Consider the following 17,627-nt stretch of genomic DNA (forward strand, 5'->3'; position numbering starts at 1 on the left):
GCTCTGTAGCCTAGGCTGGGGTGCCCTGATCATGGGTCACTGCAGCCACAACCTCCCAGGCTCAAGCAGTCTGCCCACCTCAGTCTCCCAAGTAGCACGCACTACCATACTCAGCTGATTTTTGTATTTTTTTTTGTAGGGATGGGGTTTTGCTCTGTTGCCCAGGCCGACATCGAACTCTGCTCGCCTTGGCCTTCCAAAATGCTAGGATTACAGGCTTGAGCCACCGCACTCGGCCCAAACTTTTGTTTTAACCGTAGATTAAAAAAAAAAAAAATGTTGAAGTTGTATATATTAATACTCAGTATTTCAAACTTTCTTAGGGGCAGTTTTTTGTTTTTTGTTTTTTTTTGAGATGGAGTCTTGCTCTGTTGCCTAGGCTGGAGTGCAGTGGCATGATCTCGGCTCACTACAACCTCCACTTCCCAGGTTCAAGTGTTTCTCCTGCCTCAGCCTCCCAGTAGCTAGGATTACAGGCACCCACCACCACGCCCGGCTAATTTTTGTATTTTTAGTAGAGACGGGGTTTCGTCATGTTGGCCAGGCTGGTCTCGAGCTCCTGACCTCAAGTGATCCACCCACCTCGGCTTCCCAAAGTGCTGGAATTACAGGCGTGAACCACCCCACCCAGCCAGGGGCAGTTTTTAAAACAGGTTTGGGCTATCCAGATTGTTCTTCCAGAGTTCTTATAAATGCTAAGAGAATATACAGAATTACTGTTAATTAGATATTATAATTTACTATAGCTGGTATGTATTTTGGGGGGTAACTTAATTTTCATATAATTTCAAACTTGCAGAAAAGTTGTTAAGAGTAGTACTAGGGAATGGATGATTTCAAGAAAATGTGGTAAGAGTAATGACAGTGGTAAGCAGTGGGTGCCTTGAGGGAACACGGAGGAGCCACTTAAGCCAAATTAGGGACTCAGGAATGCTTTCCTGAGAGGGGGTTTTTAATATTTTGCATTTAGGTGGCACTAAGACAAACTAGTAGTAAGTTAGGCTGAAGGCAATAAATACCTGCCAACTAGACAGCTGTAGACTTCTGATTATCTATTGCAGAAGCTTTATCAGAGAGTTCAACTGAACATCCCTAAAATGTTTGTTGAGAAGCTGAGTGAATCTATATGACCTTGACATTTTTTATAAGGCAAATAATACATGTATCTGGTAAAACTTCTTTTTCTGTGCGACAGGTATACAGTGTATATTCAGCGAGAGGTATTCCTTTCACATGACCTCATTTGGGCTCCCCTACTCCTTCCTTCTCTCAGGGATGGCCTTTATTACCAGTTTTTGGTGTGTCCTTTGGAGATTGTATGTGTACATGTGTGTGTTTTCTCTTTTTTCTTTTTGCTACATACATGATAGCATGCTGCTCAAGAAATTGGTTTTTTGACTTGACAACATGTAATAGTTTAGAGATTGTTTCCTATCAATACATGATAGATGGTCTTATTTATGGTGGTTGCATGGTATTCTGTCTAATGAATGTGCACAGTTTATTCAACCAGTCCCCTACTAATATCAAGGTTGTTTACAGTCTTTTCATACTACAAACAATGCTGTGGGAAATATCCTTGTACATATTCCCTTGATGAGTACTTTTTGCTTTTTTTTTTTTTTTTAAAGAATACATTTTTAGGAGTAAAATTGCTAGATCAAAGAATATGTAGACTTTTGAAATTTTAGACAGAAAATAAAATTTTGTTAGCATTTTTATCTTGTAAAACAGTCTTACAACATTTTTTTTTTTTGAGACAGGGTCTTGCTTTGTCACCCAGGCTGAAATGCAGTGGCCTGATCAACACTCACTGCAGCCTTGACCTCCCAGACTCAGGTGATCCTCCCACCTTAGCCTCCCGGGACTACAGACACCCACCACCACACCCAACTAATTTTTTTTTTTTTTTTTTTTTTTTTTTTTATGAGACAGAGTTTTGCTCTTATCACCCAGGCTGGAGTGCAGTGACGCGATCTCGACTACTGCAACCTCTGCCTCCCAGGTTCAAGCGATTCTCCTGTCTCAGCCTCCCCAGTAGCTGGGATTACAGGTGTTCACTACCACACCCAGCTAATTTTTTTTTTTTTTTGTGACGGAGTCTCGCCCTGCCACCCAGGTTGGAGTGCAATGGTGCGATCTCAACCCACTGCAACCTCTGCCTCCCAGATTCCAGTGAATCTCTTGCCTCAGCCTCCTGAGTAGCTGGGATTACGGGCATGCGCCACTACGCCGGCTAATTTTTTGTATCTTTAGTAGAGATGGGGTTTCACCATGTTAGCCAGGCTGGTCTCGAGCTCTCGACCTCATGATCCGCCTGCCTCAGCCTCCCAAAGTGCTGGGGTTACAGGCGTGAGCCACTGCACCTAGCTTTAATTTTTGTATTAGTAGAGATGGGGTTTCACCATATTGGCCAGGCTGGTCTCGAACTCCTGACCTCAGGTAATCCACCTGCCTCAGCCTCTGAAAGTGCTGGGATTACAGGTGTGAGCCACCATGTCCGGCCTCCACCTAGCTAATTTTTGTATATTTTGTAGAGATGGGGCTTCACTATGTTGCCCAGGCTGGTCTTGAACTCCTGAGCTTAAGCAATCTGCCTGCCTTGGCCTTCCAAAGTGTTAGGATTACAGGCATGAGCCACTACAGCCAGCCAGTCTTACAACTTTTGTTAGAGAATGGGATAAAATAGGCTGGGCATGGTGGCTCACGCCTGTAATCCCAGCACTTTGGGAGGCTGAGGCGGGCAGATCACGAGGTCAGGAGATCGAGACCATCCTGGCCAACACGGTGAAACCTCGTCTTTACTAAAAATACAAAAATTAGCCAGGTGTGGTGGCATTTGCCTGTAATCCCAGCTACTAGGGGGGCTGAGGCAGGATAATTGGATAAAATAGTCATATTACATTTAACCATAAGTGCCATTGTTTTTCTGTCAATTGCTATTCGATAGGAAGAAATTTAATGAGTTTAAGAGAAGGTGACACTTTATGGTTAGGGGTGAGCTAGAGTATCAAAGCAGTATTAATCGTAATTGTGATGGTTGCCTATCAAAGTATTGCTGGGTTGATTCTAGTTGCTTGTGTCCTAACTCTGGATCTTTTCCTTAATGTGCCGAAGTAACTGAAACAACCTGGTGCTACAGCCCTGGAGAGCAAAACTGTCTTAATATTAACTTACTGCTTCCATACGGGTCATAAATTTTCGTGGAGACTTAAATGCTATGCATAACTGGCCTGGCCCTTTCTATTCCCTCCCTATTTTTTAAAAAATTATTTAATTATTTATTTTTTATGAGATGGAGCCTCGCTCTGTTGCCCAGGCTGGAGTGCAATGGCGCAATCTCGGCTCACTGCAACCTCCACCTCCCAGGTTTAAGCGATTCTCCCGCCTCAGCCTCCTGAGTAGCTGGGATTACAGGCATGCACCACTATGCCTGGCTAATTTTGTATTTTTAGTAGAGGCGGGGTTTCTCCATGTTGCTCAGGCTGGTCTTGAACTCCCGACCTCAGGTGATCCGCCTGCCTCAGCCTCCCAAAGTGCTGGGATTACAGGCGTGAGCCACTGTGCCCGGCCCCTCCCTAGTTTTATTAATTTTTTTTTTTTTAATGAGACGGAGTCTTGCTCTGTTGCCCAGGCTGGAGTGCAGTGGTGCAATATTGGCTTGCTGCAACCTCTGCCTCCCGGGTTCAAGCAATTCTCCTGCCTCAGCTTTCCGAGTAGCTGGGATTACAGGCATGCACCACCACGCTGGCTAACTTTTGTATTTTTAGTAGAGACGGCGTTTCACCATGTTGGCCAGGCTGGTCTCGAACTCCTGACCTCAGGTGATCTGCCTGCCTCAGCCTCCTGAAGTGATGAGATTACAAGCATGAGCCACCACGCCTGACCTCTTTTATTTTATTTTATTTTATTTTGAGATGGAGTTTTACTCTGTCACCCAGGCTGGAGTGCAGTGGCACGATCTCGGCTCACTGCAACCTCCACCTCCTGGGTTCAAACAATTCTCCTGCTTCTGCCACCCTAGTAGTTGGAATTACAGGCACCTGCCACCACGCCCGGCTAATGTTTGTATTTTTAGTAGAGACGGGGTTTCACCCATGTTGGCCAGGCTGGTCTTGAATATCTGACCACAGGTGATCCACCCACTTCAGCCTCCCAAAGTGGTGGGATTAGAGACGTGAGCCACTGCGTCTGGCCCCGAGTTTTATTCTGTAGGCACTGTAATGAAACATGTAGTTTGTTGACTAAAAGCTTTGTTGAAAAGGCTGGAGACTGGAATCTAGAATTTGTTTTCTTTCTTGAAATAATTCATTCTTGAGATTTCAGTTAGAAGACGAAACTTTTTGTATTTGAACAGCTCTGTATGTACTTGGTATAGGAATGAACTTAGAATACCACTAATAATTATTTAAAATTTTATCATGAAATATTTCTGTCTCAAAATATTTGCAGACTACAATCTTGGGAAGATCACACTATTACCTTAATTGTTTGCTTTTAAAATATAACTTAAAAGCCTATTTTGGTGCTTGCTTCGGCAGCACATATACTAAATTGGAACAAATCAAGAGAAGATTAGCATGGCCTCTCTGCACAAGGATGACATGCAAATCTGTGAAATGTTCCATATTAAAAGAAAAATTTTTGGCCAGGGGCAGTGGCTCATGCCTATAATCCCAGCACTTTGGGAGGCCGTGGTGGGTGGATCACCTGAGGTCAGGAGTTTGAGACCAGCCTGGCCAACATGGCAAAACGCCATCTTTACTAAAAATAGAAAAAATAGCTGGGTGTGGTGGCACATGCCTGTAATCCCAGCTACTTGGGAGGCTGAGTTAGGAGAATCGCTTGAACCCGGGAGGCGGAGGTTGCAGTGAGCCAAGATCATACCACTGCACTCCAGCCTCAGTGACAGAGTGCGACTCCATCTCAAAAATAAAAACTTTTAAGGCCTGTTTTGCCTATTTTGGATAAAAATCTTCCTCAGATGTAGACGAGACATTTCTTTGTCTTCTTTTTCTTCTTCTTTTTTAGACAAGGCCTCGCTGTGTCACCCAGGCTGGAGTGCAGCGGTGCGATCATGGCTCACCGCAGCCTTGACCCCTGGGCTCAAGCAGTTCTCCTAGTTCAGTCTCCCAAGTAGCTGGCACCACAGACATGCACTACCATGCTGAGCTGATTTTCCAGTGCCTTAAACGGGATATTAATCATCATTACAAAAGTGATTTACAGCCTGGCCAACATGATGAAACCCTGTCTCCACTGAAAAATACAAAAATTAGCCGGGCTCAGTGGTGGGCGCCTGTAATCCTAGCTGCTTCGGAGGCTGAGGCAGGAGAATCACTTGAACCTGGGAGGCAGAGGTTGTAGCGAGCCGAGATCGTGCCATTGCACTCCAGCCTAGGTGACAAGAGTGAAACTCTGTCTCAAAAAAAAAAAAAAAAAGCAATTTAATTCATTCACCTCATTTTGATCAGGGCCACAATTGGAAACTGGAGTTATTATACTTGTAATATTCCCAGAACTGATTGACGCATAAGGAAGGACTGTTTGCCTCATACCAAATAGCCCAAGACTAATTGATGTATTTGAGTTTTTTGATTCCTCAGTGTGCCAAGTTCCTCTTTTCCTGGAAGAGCTATGCATAGTTCCAGATCTGATTTGTGGTTTCCAGTTTATTGTCGGTTAAGACAATCTGATAACATTAGTTTGTTAGACTTGTATGTAAAACAAAAGTAAAAAGGCTTTGCCGGGAACGAAGGGGCTGTGCTGTGATTGGAATCCAAGTGAGTACTGCTACTCTGAGTGGTCAAATATTTAAATCCCATTTAGGTGAGGTGCTATTGTAATTGACTGAAAGAGGGGTTGAATTTAGTCAGTATTATTGGGGGCTGTTGGCTGATGTTTAGTCATCTGGTGGCTTAAAACCTGACACGAGAGCCATGGCTAGTTGTCCGTTGTAATATAATACTTGGCATTGGTGACTCTAGAGAGGAAGGATTATGTTTTCCAAATTAGCAGGTGGTGGTATATATGCCCCAGAAGACAGATGAAGCCTAAAAAGAAAAGCTCCTTTCTGTCTGAATTCTGTAATTCTATAAGTACAGAATATGTTGGTAGATAGAAAGATTACCCAAAACCCGAAACAGCAAGTAGAAGATTGTTCACGTAGCAACAACATATAAGGAACAAGGGTGGAAAAAAGACTAGATTTAAGCAGTAAAAGATCATTAAGCGAGGCTTCATCACTTCTTCAGTAGGACAGTTATTACTGGGATTCAAAGAGGGGCTTATCAATAAATATTATGTTGTCCTTCCCCTTCTAAATTTGAAATCAACTGAGAAGTAGATAAGAAGAAGATGGAAACATTTTGTTTTTTTTAAATAGCCTTATTGGTGAGGCTCAATAGAGAATATGCCATAGATCTGTGCCCAAGTGAGCTTGCTAAAATCCTCCCTCCAATTAAACTTAACAGGATGATGGACATCTGGAACTTCCACCCCACCCCTGACTCCACCCACCCCACTGCAGGTTGCTTAGTACAGGACCTGTAGACAAAGGCTGGCATCCCACACGCTATGCTTAATCCTGCTGGTGCTTCAGCTCTCTTGGAGAGCTTGGGAGGGCCTGGGCCACGGGTGACTAGTTTCTTCTAGTTGTCAGAGGGTTGAGGAATGAGGTCTAGAACATTATGGCTGTAGACTTTACTTCTTAGGAAGATTTGAGGCTGCCAAATAGTGGCCCTCCACTACCAGTATGTTTGTATGGTGCTTTTTCCCACCCTTTCTAGAAGATTGAACCATGAGCTTAAATTACATATTTTAGACCAAAGAGAATTACAGATCTCTGTCCTTAAAAACTCATAAAATAGGCTGGGTGTGGTGGCTCATGCCTGTAATCCCAGCACTTTGGGAAGCTGAGGTGGGCGGATCATGAGGTCAGGACTTTGAGACCAGCCTGGCCAACATGGCGAAACCCTGTCTCTACTAAAAATAACAAAAATTAGCCGGGCATGGTGGCACACGCCTGTAATCTCAGCTACTCTGGAGGCTGAGGCAGGGGAATCGCTTGAACCCGGGAGGCGGAGGTTGCAGCGAGCTGAGATTGTGCCACTGCACTCTAGCCTGGACAGCAGAGACTGTCTCAAAAAAGAAAAAAAAAAAAAAAACTCATAAAATAGGGGGAAATGTGTCTGCCTTCAGACACTTGGGATAATTTGGAGGCAAAGGCAGAGAATGGATACTTGCCTAGCAGCCTCAGAGAATGGATACTTGCCTAGCAGCCTCTGTGTAGATGCTTACTAAAAAAAGTATTTGCCTGGCCAGGTGCATTGGCTCATGCCTATAATCCCAGCACTATGGGAGGCTAGGCTGGCGGATCACGAGGTCAGCAGATCGAGACTATCCTGGCTAACACAGTGAAACCCTGTCTCTACTAAAAATACAAAAAATTAGCTGGGCGTGGTGGCGGGCACCTGTATTCCCAGCTACTCGGGAGGCTGAGGCAGGAGAATCACTTGAACCCAGGAGGCAGAGGTTGCAGTGAGCTGAGATTGCACCACTGCACTCCAGCCTGGGCGACAGAGCAAGACTCCGACTCAAAGACTAAAAAAAAAAAAAAAATGGTATTTGCCGTCTCACTAAAATACCTCCTGTTCAATTTGTCCACCACCCTCTGTCATCCGTGAAGGGTTTCACAGCAAAAACCAGAAAGCCTGCTAGACACATTCTAAAAGAACTGTAACACTTCAATTTGGTTTTGAAGTCTTGCCAGCAAAATCTTGACTAAGACTTTTCTTTTTTTGTTAAATATCTGTCAGTCATGTTCTGAAAACTGTAATTATTTTCAAGGTTACCTAATTCAGTAGAAGAATTACTCTTTTCATAGTAAGGATTCAGTCATTCAGAGTAACAAACTGCTGGTTCTGAACTTATTAGTTTGTTCTTGCTAATTCTTCTCCCTCACTCTTCTCCTTTCCAGAATCATATTCTAAGAACTCAGCCACTCAGGTATCCACCATGGTGTTGGGTCCTGAACAGAAGATGTCAGATGGTAATTTACCGCTTTGTGTTATTGTCTAATTTTATTTGTAATTAGGTTTATGTTGGTAACAGAAATTTATCATATTTTTCCTCTTGTCATCGTCTATCATCATCTAGTCTAACAACTCCATTCAAAAGTCACCGTCTGGTGACTTAGGCTGTAAATGAAAATGGGTTTTTTTTTGTTTTTGTTTTTGTTTTTTGAGGTGGAGTCTCGCTCTGTCGCCCAGGCTGGAGTGCAGTGGCACAATCTCGGCTCACTGCAACCTCTGCCTCCTGGGTTCAAGTGATTCTCCTGCTTCAGCCTCCCGAGTAGCTGGGACTAAAGGCACATGCCATGATGCCCGGCTAGTTTTTGTATTTTTAGTAGAGACAGCGTTTCGCCATGTTGGCCAGGCTGTTCTCAAATGCCTGACCTCAAGTGATCCGCCCATCTCAGCCTCCCAAAGTGCTGGGATTACAAGCATGAGCTACCGTGCCCATCCTGAAAACAGAATGGTTTTTTTTTTGTTTGTTTGTTTTGAGGCGGAGTTTTGCTCTAGTTGCCCAGGCTAGTGTTCAGTGGCATGGTCTCGGCTCACTGCAACCTCCGCCTCCCAGTTTCAAGGGATTCTCCTGCCTCAGCATCACGAGCACCTGGGATTACAGGCACCTGCCGCCACGCCCGGCTAATGTTTTTGTATTTTTAGTGGAGATGGGGTTTTGCTATGTTGGTCAGGCTGGTCTTGAACTCCTGACCTCAGGCAATCCGCCCGTCTCGGCCTCCCAAAGTGCTGGGATTAGAGGCGTGAGCCACCGTTCCCGGCCCTGAAAACAGATTTTTAACCAGTGACCTGCTTCATATCTTTTTTACAATTCTGAGTTGAGCCAAGGTTAGCTGAAATTTGATTTCTGGCAGTAATGCTTGCAAGGGCAATGTTATTCCCAGACCCAGGATAAAAACCTCTGGAGTGTTTTGGCTGTTCGTGATGCTTCCTGATGTTTCAGATGTGTATGGAGCAGTAAAATACAGGGCGAGTACCTCACGCTCTGTATTTGATTGGAGCTTCTTGAGTGCTTTGACTATTCCTTCCTAAATCTGAGCTGCTTCTTTGGAATTTCTGTTCCTTTCCTATAAATTTCTTCATTAATTCAAAGCTGCTTAATTAAGATGATATGAGTCAGCTCCCTATGGAAGGAAAGCTCTTATTTGTTTAAATTAGAGGTTGTAAGGATTTATTGGAAACACAGAGATTAGAGCTTTGTGATTCAAAATAGCCATTTGATGGCTGAAGCAAACTAGGCTCTGTGTATTTCTGGCAAGTTATCCCTTTTCTCCAAGACCTTCTGCTTCCCAGTATTTAAGATTGACTGCAAAATGCAGAACTCAGGGAAACGGTGATATCAGTCTGAGATGAGCCCTGCCATCACGAGGGTGCCAGTACCCCGTGAGCAGCAGCATGTTACCACAAGCCTTAGTCAGAGTACAAAGGGTTCCTGCTTGATGGTTTTGCTGCAGCTTCAGAGTTTAGCCAGAACTGTGGCAGGATTTTGTAACTTGCACATTTTTTGAGAAGTCTGACAGAGATATAATGTCCAAGGTCGATTCTTTGAGTAAGTCCTACCAAATATAGGAGGTGGGGAGGACATTTTGCTAGACGGGCCTAGTTCTTTTCTGTTAAAGCTAGGATTTTAGGTTACCAGGAGCTGGTCTGGGAATGTAATATTTTGAGCTCATATGTCAGTGTTTTTAGAGGAAAATGAAATAACTCTAAAAATTCGCAAGTAAGAGTAGAAGTGTGGAAGTAGGAAAACCACTGTGAGTTAAAACTGATCTAGAGAATTGAGTGACTGGGGAGGGGGAGGGAGATAACTTTTTTAGTGTAGACTAAATTTTTTACTTCCTGAATTTTTAACCATGTGAATGTATTACTTATTCTAAAATGTACATTAAAAATAAACTATTCAAAATAAATTGAGCTAGAGTCAGGTTGGTCTCTTGTGCATTTAGATGTTAAACTATTTAATTTCAGTATACTAAGGATGAATTGTTAGTGTATTTTGTTCATTTTTTACTAATTTATTTTCAAATCTGTTAATTCAGACAGTGTTTCTGGAGATCATGGGGAGTCTGCCAGTCTTGGTACCATCAACCCTGCCTATAGTAATCCCTCTCTTCCACAGTCCCCTGGGGACTCAGAGGAGTACTTTGCCACTTACTTTAATGAGAAGATCTCCATTCCTGAGGAGGAGGTTAGTATCAGGTCCTTGGAGGAGAACACTTGTCTGGGGAAAACCTGTGAGTGAAAGATCTGCTGGATGGCTCAAGTTCAGCAGCCTCAGGTCTAATTTTCGCTGGCAATCTCTGAAGACTGTAACACACACACACACACACGCGCACACACACACACACCCCTATCTATATCTATCTCTGTCTGTCTATCTATCTATCTATCTATCTATCTATCTATCTATCTATCTATATTGTTTACAGACAGGGTCTCGCTCTGTCATCTAGGCTCCAGTGTAGTGGCACAACCATAGCCCACTGTAGCCTTGAATTCCTGCGGTCAAGTGATTCTCCCACTTCAGCCTCCCCAGTAGCTGGGACTATAGATGGCATGCCACCATGCCAGGCTCATTATTTTTATTTTTAGAGACAGGGTCTCACTATGTTGCCCAGGCTGGTCTTGAACTCCTGGCCTCAAGCTATCCTTCCTCTTGTTTGTTGATGAAAAAGAGTCAAACTCTGGCAGGGCCCAGGCTCACACCTGTAATCCCAGCACTTTGGGAGGCTAAGGCAGGAGGATCACTTGAGCCTAGGAGTTTAAGACCAGCCTGGCCAATATGGCGAAACCGGGTCTCTACAAAAAATACAAAAATTAGCTGGGCATGGTGGTATGCACCCATAGTCCCACCTACTTGGGAGGGTGAGGTGGGAGGATCACTTGAGCCCAGGAGGCAGAAGTTGCAGTGAGCCAAGATCATGCCATGGCACTCCACTCTGGGTAACAGAATGAGACCTCCTCTCAAAAACAAAAACCACAACAAAACAGGCTGGGCACAGTGGCTCACACCTGTAATCCCAGCACTTTGGGAGGCCGAGACAGTCAGATCACCTGAGGTTAGGAGTTCAAGGCCAGCTTGGTTAACATGGTGAAACCCTGTCTTTACTAAAGATACAAAAGTTATCTGGGTGTGGTGGTGGGTGCCTGTAATCCCAGCTACTTGGGAGACTGAGGCAGGAGAATCACTTGAACCTGGGAGGCAGAGGCTGCAGTGAGGAGCCAAGATCGCACCACTGCACTCCGGCCTGAGTGACAGAGTGAGACTCTGTCTCAAAACAAACAAACAAACAAGAGTCAAACTCTGTAAAATGTTTAAAGAGGTTTGTTCTGAGCCAAATATGAGTGACCAAGGCCCGTGACACAGCCCCAGGAGGTCCCGAGAACAAGTGCCCAAGGTGGTTGGGTTACAGCTTGATTTTATACGTTTCAGGGGTCAGAAGTTACAGGCAGACATCAGCCAATATATGTAAGATGTACATTGGTTCCATCAGGAAAGGTGGGACAACTTGTGGGGAGGGGGCACCTTTCAGGTCAAGGGTGGATTTAAAGATTTTCTGATTGGAAATTGATTGAGGCTGGGTGCAGTGGCTCATGCATGTAATCCCAGCACTTTGGGAGGCTGAGGCGGGTGGGTCGCTTGAGCCCAGGAGTTCGAGACCAACCAGCTTGGGCAACGTGATGAGACCTTGTCTCCAAGTAAAAAAAAAAAAAAAAAATTAGTTGGGTGTGGTGGTGCACACCTGTGGTCCCAGCTACTTTGAAGGCTAAAGTGGGAGGATTGCTTAAGCCCAGGAGTTGGAGACCAGCCTGGGCAACATGGCAAAACCCCGTCTCTACAAAAATAAAAATAAATAAAAAAAAGAAATTGGTTGAAAGAGTTATTTTCTAAAGACCTGGTCTAAAATGAGGGGCTGTGGAGTGTCTAAAATGAGGGGTTGTGGAGACCAAGGTTTTTATTATGTAGGTGAAGCCTCTAGGTAACAAGCTTCAGAGAAAATAGATGTAAATGTCTTTTATCAGACTTAAAAAGGTACCAGACTCCTAGTTAATTCTCTCCTGGATCAGGAAAAGACCTGAAAACGGAAGGAGATTCTCTACATATTCTAGGTTTTGCTCATAAGAGACAGCTTTGCAGGGTCATTTCAAAATATACAAAGAAATATATCTTGGAGTAAAATACTTTGATTTCTTTCAGGGCCTGTTATCTGTCATGTGATGCTATGCTAGAGTCAGGTTGGAATTTGGCATGTTATTGCTACAAGGAATCTGTTTTGTCAGTTTTAAGATCTCTGGTTTTTATTTGTTTGTTTTTGAGATGGAGTTTCACTCTTGTTGCCCAGGCTAGAGGGCAGTGGTGCGATCCTGGCTTACCACAACCTCCTCCTACTGCGTGCAAGCAATTCTCCTGCCTCAGCCTCCTGAGTAGCTGGGATTACAGGCATGTGCCATTACGCCCACCTAATTTTGTATTTTTAGTAGAGACAGGGTTTCTCCCTGTTGGTCAGACTGGTCTCGAACTCCCAACCTCAGGTGATCCGCCCGCCTCGGCCTCCCAAAGTGCTGGGATTACATGCATGAACCGCTGTGCCTGGCCAAGATCTCTGTTTTAATGCTGGTCATTTGTGTCTGAATTCCAAAGGGAAGGGGGTATAATGAGGTTTGTCTGACCCCTCCCTCCCATCATGGCCTGAACTAGTTTTTCAAGTTTTCTTTGGAATGCCCTTGGTCAACAAGAGGATCCATTCAGTTGGTTGGGGGAGCTTAGAATTTTATTTTTGTTTGCTCTCAGTGTCCCAAGTAGTTGGACTATAGGCACACACCACACAGCACCATACCTGGCTTGTTTCCTTTTTAAAATGGTGGCTCTTGTCCTTTTTGGGAAGTGTTTGGGCACAGAGGTACTGATACTGTTATTCTGGTATTAGAATAAGAGGCTGATGGAACCTGCAGGTAAGGGAAGGGCTTTGACTTGGACAGAGAAGTGGCCAGCTTCTTAATAAAAAGTGGGTAAGATGGAGGTGAAACTTGGACACATGCAATATCTGACATTGTAAATCCTTTTTTCTTGTGAGGCTGGATTTTGTTGCTTCATATGTGATAACAGATCTATTACATCAGTAGTTCAATGGTGATGTTCAGTTTAATCTTTTTTCCTCTCTTGTATAGCATTCTTGTTTTAGCTTTCGTAAACTCTGGGCTTTCACCGGACCAGGCTTTCTTATGAGCATTGCCTACCTGGATCCAGGAAATATTGAATCCGATTTGCAGTCTGGAGCAGTGGCTGGATTTAAGGTGAACATCTAGTCCTACCCCTGTCCTTTAAAGCACACAATACACTCTCATATCCTTTTCTCCACCCTGCATGTTGGATAGTAGCCTCAGGGGCTACATGCAGATACACTTCATTGGCAGTGGCTCTTACGTGTAAAGTACTTTCCATTTGGTCTTATTTTCATCCACATAGTTTCCTTGAACAAAGGAGAAACTGCATATAGGAGAAACTGAGGCTCAGAAAGGTACAAGGTGACTTAGCAGCTCATGTGCAAAACCTGATATAGAACTCAAGTCATTTGATTCTTGACCTGGGCTCTTTTCTTTTTTTTTTTTTTTTTTTTTTTTTTTTTGAGATGGAGTCTCGCTCTTTCGCCCAGGCCAGACTGCAGTGGCGCTATCTCGGCTCACTGCAAGCTCTGCCTCCCAGGTTCACGCCATTCTCCTGCCTCAGCCTCCCGAGTAGCTGGGACTACAGGCGCCCGCCACCACGCCCGGCTAATTTTTTTTGTGTATTTTTAGTAGAGACGGGGTTTCACCGTGGTCTGGATCTCCTGACCTTGTGATCCGCCCGCCTCGGCCTCCCAAAGTGCTGGGATTACAGGCGTGAGCCACCGCGCCCAGCCACCTGGGCTCTTTTCTGAATGCAGTATTTACCACTCATGTTGCCAAACAACTAAACAAAGAAACAAACAAAAACTCAGTTGTTCAATGAATGTTACAGATTTTGTTCTTCTTAGTTGCTCTGGATCCTTCTGTTGGCCACCCTTGTGGGGCTCCTGCTCCAGCGGCTTGCAGCTAGACTGGGAGTGGTCACTGGGCTGCATCTTGCTGAAGTATGTCACCGTCAGTATCCCAAGGTGAGCAATGTATTGTCCTGTTTGTCTCTCACCCATGCCATAGGAATCTGTGTGTCTGGCAGTATGTGCTGGCCTCATTCTATAGTGAGACAGTCAAGGACTTGGGGGTCAGTGGCCCTGAAGACGGATGGTACCAACGGAAATACTGTAGCTCCTCCTGCTGCCAGGCCATGTTTTCCCCCTCCTTCAAAATCTAACTTGAGACTTGCATTTCTTAGAAGGTTTTCTTAGAAAAACTGTGTTACCATTCACTCTGGCTTCCAGTATCTAGCAATGCCCAGCCCATGGGGAGGAGGATACTCTCTCTAAGCACTTTTATTCATACCTTCATGTTACTCCATCAGTTTGCATTTTATATATGTTCTTTTTTTGTTTGACTTTGCCATCACTTTGAAAAAGTAAGTTATTTTCCTTTTACTACAAACTGTACGTGGCAAGATCTTTGGATTTGCTAATAATTATTTTTCAGTTTCCCCTCACCCCTGGGGCTACACTGTCCTCTGCAGCTTCCTTCTGGACATTTTGGGCCTTTCTTACCGTTGCCTAAGGTAAGAATGAACACTATGTCTGGAAGATATTTTTAACTTAGCTTTGTCTTTTGTTTTGTTTCTTTTCCTGGGTGTGAGCAAAAAGTATCCTTATCTGCTTTTCAAAAAAAAAAAAATCTTGATAATATCCCCATTTACTCTGATGCGATTATTACACATTTTATGCCTATATCAAAATATCCCATATGCCCCATAATATATACACCTACTGTGTACCCATAAAATTTTTAAAAAACAAACAAAACCTTGGTAATTTATAATCCTTCTAGCTTCTTTTTCTTTCTTTTTATTTTTTGAGATGGAGTCTCACTGTGTCTCCCATGGTGGAGTGCAGTGATGTGATCATGGCTCACTGCAGTCTTGACGTCCCAGGCTCAAGCGATTCTCCTACCTCAGCCTCCCAAGTAGCTGGGACCACAGGCGAGCACGACCACACCCAGCTAATTTTTTTTTTTTTTTTTTTTTTGTAGAGATGAGGTATTGCTATGTTGTCTAGGCTGGTCTCAAACTCCTGGGCTCAGGCAGTCCTCCCACCACAGCTTCTCAAAGTGCTGGGACGACAGGCATGAGCCACTGCACCAAGCCTAGCTTCTCTTTCTTCGTACATGTTAATAGTTGCTTACTTCGTAATAATAATATATATATATTTTTTGAGACAGAATCTCACTCTGTTGCCCAGGCTAGAGTTCAGTGGTGTGATCTTGGCTCACTGCAGCCTCTGCCTCTTGCAGTGAGGTGATTCCAGGGATTCTCCTGCCTCAGCCTCCTGACTAGCTGGGATTACAGGCACGTGCCACCATGCCTGGCTAATTTTTGTGTTTTTAGTAGAGATGAGGTTTCACCATGTTGGTCAGGCTGGTCTCGAACTCCTGGCCTTAGGTGATCTGCCAGCCTTGGCCTCCCAAAGTGCTGGGATTACAGGCATGAGCCACCGTGCCCAGCCTGCTTTTTGTTTTGTTTTGTTTTGTTTTGTTTTGTTTTTGTTTTTTTGAGACGGAGTCTTCCTCTTTTACCCAGGCTGGAGTGCAGTGGCGTGATCTCAGCTCACTGCAACCTCCGCCTTTGGTTTCAAGCGATTCTCCTGCATCAGCCTCCTGAGTAGGTGGGATTACAGGTGCCTGCCACCATGCCTGGCTAATTTTTGTATTTTTAACAGAGATGGGGTTTCACCATGTTGGCCAGGCTGGTCTCGAACTCCTGACCTTGTGATCCGCCCACCTCGGCTTTCCAAAGTGCTGGGATTACAGATGTGAACCACTGCACCTGCCCTTGTTTTGGTATTTTTGCAATGGAGTCTCGCTTTGTTGCCTAGCCTGGAGTGCAGTGGCATGATCTCAGCTCACCACAACCTCTGCTTCCCGGGTTCAATCTATTCTCCTGCCTCAGCCTCCTGAGTAGCTGGGACTACAGGCCTGCACCACCATGCCTGGCCAATTTTTGTATTTTTAGTAGAGATGAGGTTTCACCATGTTGGCCAGGCTTGTCTCAAACTCCTGACCTTGTGATCTGCCTGCCTTGGCCTCCCAAAGTGCTGGGATTACAGGCATAAGCTACTGCGCCTGGCCCTGCTTTTTTTTGAGACCAAGTCTCGCTTTGGGTACAGTGGTGTGATCTTGGTTTACTGTAACCTCTACCTCCCAAGTTTAAGCGATTCTCCTGTCTCAGCTTCCTGAGTAGCTGGGATTACAGGTGTGCACCGCCACACCCAGCACATTTTTGTATTTTTAGTAGAGACAGGGTTTCACCATGTTGGCCAGGCTGATCTCAAACTCCAGACCTCAAGCAATCTGCTTGCCTCAGCCTCCCAAAGTGCTGGGATTACAGATGTGAGATACTGTGCCTGGCCTGTTTTTTTTGTTTTGTTTTGTTTTGTTTTTTGAGATAGGATCTTGCTCTATTACCCAGACTAGAGTTCAGTGGCACAATCATGGCTCACTATACCCTTGTCCTCCCAGGCACAAGCAGCCTTCCTACCTCAGTCTCTTGATTAGCTGGGATCACAGGCGTGCACCACAATACCCAGCTATTTTTAAAATTTTTTGTAGAGACAGGGTTTTGCCATGTTGCCCAGGCTGGGCTCGAACTCCGGAGCTCAAGTAATCCTCCCACCTCTGCCTCCCAAAGTTCAGGGATTATAGGTGTGAGCTACCACGGGTGACCTGACACATTTTTTGGATATTAGCTATCTGGAGGTGTTTTTTCTGGCTAACTAAATAACTAAATTTGATTTTCAGCTGTATTGTTTGGCCAGATTAGCTTCTGACTTTATTATATGCCACCCAATTCCAACCATCTTCCCTTGAGTCCTTTTGCACACCTGTTCTTTTTCACTTGCTTGGGCATTATTATTACATTAAAGGTGACTCCAGCCTTTTCTGTTGTTATGGTGGTGGTTTGTTGCGACAGTCTTGCTCTGTCTGTTGCCCACTCTGGAGTGCAGTGGCATGCATAGCTCACTGCAGCCTTGACCACTGGGGCTCAGGCTGTCCTCCTGCCTCAGCCTCTCAAGTAGCTGGGACTACAGGCGTATGCCATCATGCCTGGATACTTTTGTACTTTTTTTTTTCTTTAATTTTTATTTTAGGTTTGGAGATGGATACATGTGAAGGTTTTTTTTTTTGTGTGAAAGCAAGTTTATTGAGAAAATAAAGGAATAAAGAAAGGCTATTCTGTAGGCAGAGCAGTCACATGTGAAGGTTCGTTACATAGATAAACACGTGTCATGGGGATTTGTCGTACATATTATTACATCACTCTGATATTAAGCCCAGTACCCAATAGTTATCTTTTCTGCTCCTCTCTCTCCTCCCACCCTCCCCCATCAAGTAGACCCCAGCGTCTTGTTGTTTCTGTCTGTGTGT

At 44.5% G+C, this 17,627-nt stretch overlaps 1 protein-coding gene and 2 non-coding genes across 9 annotated transcripts in view; 2 read left to right on the forward strand and 1 right to left on the reverse strand.

Annotated features, from left to right (window-relative positions):
* The window catches only part of SLC11A2 (solute carrier family 11 member 2), a 46,627-nt gene that overhangs the window by 7,795 nt on the left and 21,205 nt on the right, over positions 1 to 17,627 (forward strand). For 6 of the 7 annotated variants that reach the window (XR_001116174.1, XM_030816558.1, XM_012508413.1 and 3 more), the window contains exons 2-5: positions 7,979 to 8,050; positions 10,124 to 10,272; positions 13,254 to 13,379; positions 14,099 to 14,218. Coding sequence is in view for 6 of the 7 variants with exons in the window: in XM_030816558.1 (XP_030672418.1) it covers positions 8,017 to 8,050; positions 10,124 to 10,272; positions 13,254 to 13,379; positions 14,099 to 14,218 (429 nt within the window). In the remaining variant the exon portion in view is untranslated. Of the gene's footprint in view, positions 1 to 7,978; positions 8,051 to 10,123; positions 10,273 to 13,253; positions 13,380 to 13,922; positions 14,219 to 14,687; positions 14,767 to 17,627 lie in introns of those variants that run through there. The other variant, XM_030816560.1, reaches the window with a different exon arrangement.
* On the forward strand, positions 4,526 to 4,634 carry LOC115836443. Its single transcript, XR_004031527.1, has one exon. It is a non-coding gene; the product is annotated as a U6 spliceosomal RNA (small nuclear RNA).
* On the reverse strand, positions 7,685 to 7,746 carry LOC115836482. Its single transcript, XR_004031560.1, has one exon. It is a non-coding gene; the product is annotated as a U7 small nuclear RNA (small nuclear RNA).

This window comes from Nomascus leucogenys, chromosome 8, assembly GCF_006542625.1.
Source record: "Nomascus leucogenys isolate Asia chromosome 8, Asia_NLE_v1, whole genome shotgun sequence".
Classification (NCBI taxonomy): domain Eukaryota; kingdom Metazoa; phylum Chordata; class Mammalia; order Primates; family Hylobatidae; genus Nomascus; species Nomascus leucogenys.